We start from the raw sequence: 5,004 nt of genomic DNA, 5'->3' as shown, positions 1-5,004 counted from the left end.
AAATACTCTAGTTTGGTGTATATATCACTAAAAATATACTCGTATTAGGTTTCACTCAAAATATATTTCTTGTGGCTGTTTTGATGAGGTGCGGGAGGGATGTGATTGGTTCTAATATACTAAGAGATTTTTGCAAATTGGAGCAGAGAAGTGGGGTCTTGTTGCAAAAAGCCACGACTTACATCATAGTCGTTAGATGCATATCTGATGGTTAAAAATGACGGATGACAGACACACCGTCATCACCAACTGAGTCTTCTATAGCAGTAGAGATGATGATAACTCCTAAAGAAATTGTAAAAGGACGTCAATCTTGGTGAACATTGGACATGTCACTTGTGAACGTCCGCGTGACAGTTTCAAAAACTGCCACCTAGATGCAGATCTGACGGTTCTGGGGCACTCGTCAGGATTGGACTCTTGGCGAACATTTGCCAAATATCATTACAGCTGTAAAATGACGTTCCATTATGTCAACAAACACTTCTCCAGTACATGCCCAAAACTTCCATGCCATGTGAAATCCATCTCGTATTCTAAAGAAGAATCCATCTTTAAAATGTCACGAGCAGATTTTCCTCCAAATTGTCCTATTTGAAAAAAAAAAATCAATTGCTCCAAACTCCCCCTCCACAAAAAAAATCCAAAAAATAAAGAATGAACTGGCCATGACCGGTCACGCACGAATCTCAAGGCCGTATCGGCGGACAACAAAACCCCCTAGCCGCTTCGCACGCAGACCCGCTCTGCAGTCCCACCACACACGACAGCGAGAAGGGGAATTTTTCTAGCTAGGGTTTTAGACAGCGCGGGTCGGAGAGAGGCGATGGGTGCGGCGGTCGACGAGACGGCGGCGGCGGCCGCGGCGGCTGTGGCGGTGGAGGGCGGCCCCGCTGCCGCCGCGGCGGAGGCCGACTCCAAGGACCTGCAGCAGCAGAGCAAGGCCCTCGACAAGCTCACCGACCACGTCGAGGATCGCCAGCTCGACTCCTCCCGCGTCCAATCCGTAAGTCCTGCTCGACCCCCAACCTCGCGCTCCCGCGAGCGCGGATTCACATATTCCGCCGCGTCGTTAGTGAGGATTAGGTGTAGATTCGTGATACACTGGCCCGTTAGTGAGCAATCGGAGCCACGAGCTGGAGGATCTGGTCGACATTGGTGGAGCCATGGGTGCACTATGAATCGGTCTCGTGAATTAGTTTTGTGCCACCCCCTCTGCTTTGCTTTGCAGGGATGACATGCTTCAGCTTAATCCTCCAAACATGACTAGCCTGTTCCTGGATGCGTGTTTATACCGGTGTTACTCCCTTTGTCGTTTCCAGTCAGAATCATTTCAACAATTATCAGATTCCTGGCCCATTAGTTATTGGTTGAGCATACTGTACGTTCCATGTCTGTTGGGTGTAAAGTTCAAGCAGTGAACGCTTTTGTTAGATACAGTATCTGTATTCAGTAATGAAGACACTATCTGTATTCAGTAATGACAACATCAGACGGTGGCGTGCAGTACACACAACCTACATTTGGTAGCAGCTCCTCATAATCTGTGCACCCACCATAAAATCTCTGTACTTCTGCTTGTGTGTCTCTTATAGGATATAACATTTTATTAGATGTGTTGCTAATCAATTGCAAGTTTTCACTGCTTAACTGCAATATTATCCAGAGGTCCGGTGACCTGAGTAGAATTTCCATTATTTCCATGTCATGTGAATAGCTTGCAAGTTTGAAAGTGTGTTTTTCGGCACCCACCTTTTCTACAATTCTGGAAAATTATTTATTAAGTTATCAGTATGGCCTCTGAAAAGTGCCGCTTGGGCAGATATACAGTTCAACTTCGAGTCTGATCAACAAGTGTTTTAATCAAATGATTTTGAAGGGGCTATATAAATGACTTTGAAAGAGACACCTACTAGCAGTTGAATGAGCCCTTGGTATAGTAACTCCGTGCTAAAACATGGATATCAGGAATGTAGAAGGTAGATTCGTAGAGAAGTGTGTGTGTTTAATTGAGATGTTTTGGGGAGTACCTTGGTGATGCTGATATATCTTTCTTTCTTTTACAGGCCATGGCAGCTCTTGCTTCATCTAAAGAGGCTGACTGGAATGCCATGAGACTGAGGTTGGTGTGGAAAATATTCATGGCTATTATTTTGCTCTCAAGAAACTTGCAATACATCAACGCACTGTTCTTTTTTTTTTTGCTGACTGTACAACTACCACCTCTTTAGTGAATGACAGACGTTACTAGCAACTGCACATGGAAATTTTAAATGTGATGTTCAGTTTGAATAACAGCTTTCCCTGCTACAAATTTTAGCTTCTTTTGTAGAGTCCATTAACAGATCGGTTAGCATTTTACAAAAAAGAGAACAAACCAGCGACACAGGCAGGTTGCAGTTTTGCTCAATATCCTGTCATCACATAGGTTTTCAACTTGATGAAAGAAAAAGAAAACAAGTAAGGATAAATAAGTGAACGGGAAAGACAAGAAAATCTAGCATGATGGCAGTGGAACTTAGATCCTTTGTACTCCGTTCACAAATATAATATGTTTTGGATATTTCAGTATGGACCACATACGGACTGAAATAAGTGAACAAACACAGTAAAACATGTGTATATACATCCGATTCAGAAAAAAGTTTGAAAATCTTATATTTGTGAACGGAGGGAGTACCTTGTAATTTTTGCGCTCGAGTTTGCAATATCCCATGATCTATTTTGTTGGGGATTCCATGTTTCTGGTTAATGGTATGTTTGGATTATTACCAAAGTGCACCTTACCAGTTTTTTTACCATAACAAAAATTGTTCTATGTTTAGATAGTTGCTAGCTGTTTGGCATGCCAATGCTCATTTGCCAATTCTAGTTATTTTTTCTGGCCAATCTTGACCAATCCATGGGTATTGCACACCAAACTTTTTGGTAGGGCAACCTTGGGCATAAACTAAACTCAACCATAGTATTTCCATGACATATCAGCTCCAATTTGAAACAAAGACAATGGCCTTGGGAAGTACATAGTATCCTCATTTTTAGATAAATGGGTTTGGCCTTCTTCTCCTGAAAATGTTGTTCACAGCTCATGATTAGGGGTGTGCAGAGCGGCGCCTGATCCGCTCCGCTTCATAGTCAAAATGGATCACGTTAGTTATAACTTCCCCACCCAGATTGAGCTTAGATTGAACTAACTCTCTCTACTTATGCAGGATATGCGGGGACGCCCGCTTGCATCCCACTCATGGCATTGTTATAACATAACGGGTGTTTCTTTTTGCTCTTTCACCAGGGAGAAAGAATTAGCTGCTGTCAAGATCAACCCTACCGACGTTGAAATCATTGCCAATGAACTTGAGGTGGCATCTGAAACCTTCGCTTGCAGCTATTTTTTCCCTAATGCTCTAAATAATGTCCCTTCTAAAACATTGTCTCTGAATGTGCAGCTGGACAAGAAGATCGCAGAGAGGACGCTCCGAGAGCACAAGGGCGACGCTGTTGCCGCAGTCCGGTTCTTGCTTCGCTGATTCCGACACATGCCGCCTGCCTGCGTGCACGTGATTTCATTTGATCTGTAAACCATGCGAATGGGGCTGTACTTTGTCTTCCTGTATCACAGTGAAACTATGGTTTCTGTCACTCATGCAAAACTTATATTTCCATGGTGCTGCAGACTGGTTTCTGTTCCCTTGGAAAAGAAGTTAGAAAGTTGAAAAGTATAGGTCGAATGGTGTTTTATATCCATACAGTAGATGTGCCTGTATTTTTTTCAAAACGCCGTCCCTTAGGGCCCGATTCATTAAAAAATGGTTCAAGAGAATTGTCTGGTTAATTAACGAAAAATGGGTGAAACCCATCACATCATGCCTGTGAAAACAAGGCATACAGGACAATGCGCACATGCCGCCGAGGAGAAAATGGCCGTCAAGGTTGCAGTCTGGTGTCATGGTCATCATGCCTCCGCGAGGGCGAATCTGACTCCATAATTCATGTGCCCGTATGAGTTGCTTGGTTTATTTGGAGATCCAGATGCTATCTTCCCGAGAACAATGGTCAGTGAGTTTGGTACCAGGCGTGCCCCACACACACGGGATGCATGTTTCTCGTGGTCGTGCTTATCACGCCGTTGCAGGGTAGCCTTGAGACTCTACCGCCGGCAGAAGTCTACCGCCGATGCCGTCGGAGGTAGGCTGCCATGCTTTGCTTTTGTCGACGTCGACGGATCAAATGGGCTACCACTGTTGACTATGATGGCAGCTCGTCTACTCTGTTGCCACGGTGTTCGGTGATAGATTAGAGGGGTTCAGTACTTCAGTCGTAAAATAGTTTCAGTGCTAAACTTGTCACCGAAGATCAAAACAGTGATTTTGCCCTGACCATAGAATAGGACAGGGGTTTCAAAACTCAGGGGATAATAATTTGTTGGGACTTTCAAGACCTCCAAAAAAAAAAACTTTGCCCATGCTTCTCTGGTGAATGCTATCGATCTGAGCACCTTGCCCTTGTTGAAACTTGGTGGCCTGGTCTCTGACGTAAAAAAGGCGTATAATACAACATAGTAAACAAATAAAAAAACCTGAAATTTTTATACATGAAAATTGAGAGAATCTTCTATGTGCGTGCCAAATTTCAAGGTGTTTGGAAATTTTAGGAGCTCGTGTCAAAAATAACAAATTTGGCCTGTCAAAGAAACTTTCAAAAAGTGCACTGTGTGGACTGTTTTTTTTTTTTGTGACGAGCTCATCAAACGTCCAAACACTTTGAAATTTTGCACGCATCTAGAAGATTCTCTGAACTTTCATGTGTAAAAATTTCAGATATTTTTGAATTTATTGCTATTTTTTTAAATTTATTGTTCATCGGGAGTAGATGAGCCTGGGCACCGTTTTGAATTATCGGTATAATATGAACTTCTTCTGAAAAAACGTCCATGTGTCTAGCTTCATACATTGCTCGCACCTATAGAGAAGTTAAATTCTATTGAGCTACCAACATATGGTGCTT

The 5,004-nt window shown here is 43.0% G+C and overlaps 1 protein-coding gene across 1 annotated transcript; it reads left to right on the top strand.

Annotated features, from left to right (window-relative positions):
• Positions 1 to 733: 733 nt before the first annotated feature.
• On the top strand, positions 734 to 3,744 carry LOC125552975 (DNA-binding enhancer protein-like protein). The gene is made up of 4 exons (XM_048716700.2): positions 734 to 1,006; positions 2,067 to 2,122; positions 3,293 to 3,359; positions 3,447 to 3,744. The coding sequence occupies exons 1-4, from the start codon at positions 827 to 829 to the stop codon at positions 3,525 to 3,527; spliced, it is 384 nt and encodes a 127-aa protein (XP_048572657.2). The 5' UTR covers positions 734 to 826; the 3' UTR covers positions 3,528 to 3,744.
• Positions 3,745 to 5,004: the final 1,260 nt, after the last annotated feature.

The sequence above is a fragment of the Triticum urartu genome, chromosome 4A, assembly GCF_056163025.1.
Source record: "Triticum urartu cultivar PI428250 chromosome 4A, HENAU_Tu73, whole genome shotgun sequence".
NCBI lineage: Eukaryota > Viridiplantae > Streptophyta > Magnoliopsida > Poales > Poaceae > Triticum > Triticum urartu.
Note: the sequence above shows the minus strand (reverse complement) of the source record. Positions and strands in the feature narration are given on the sequence as shown.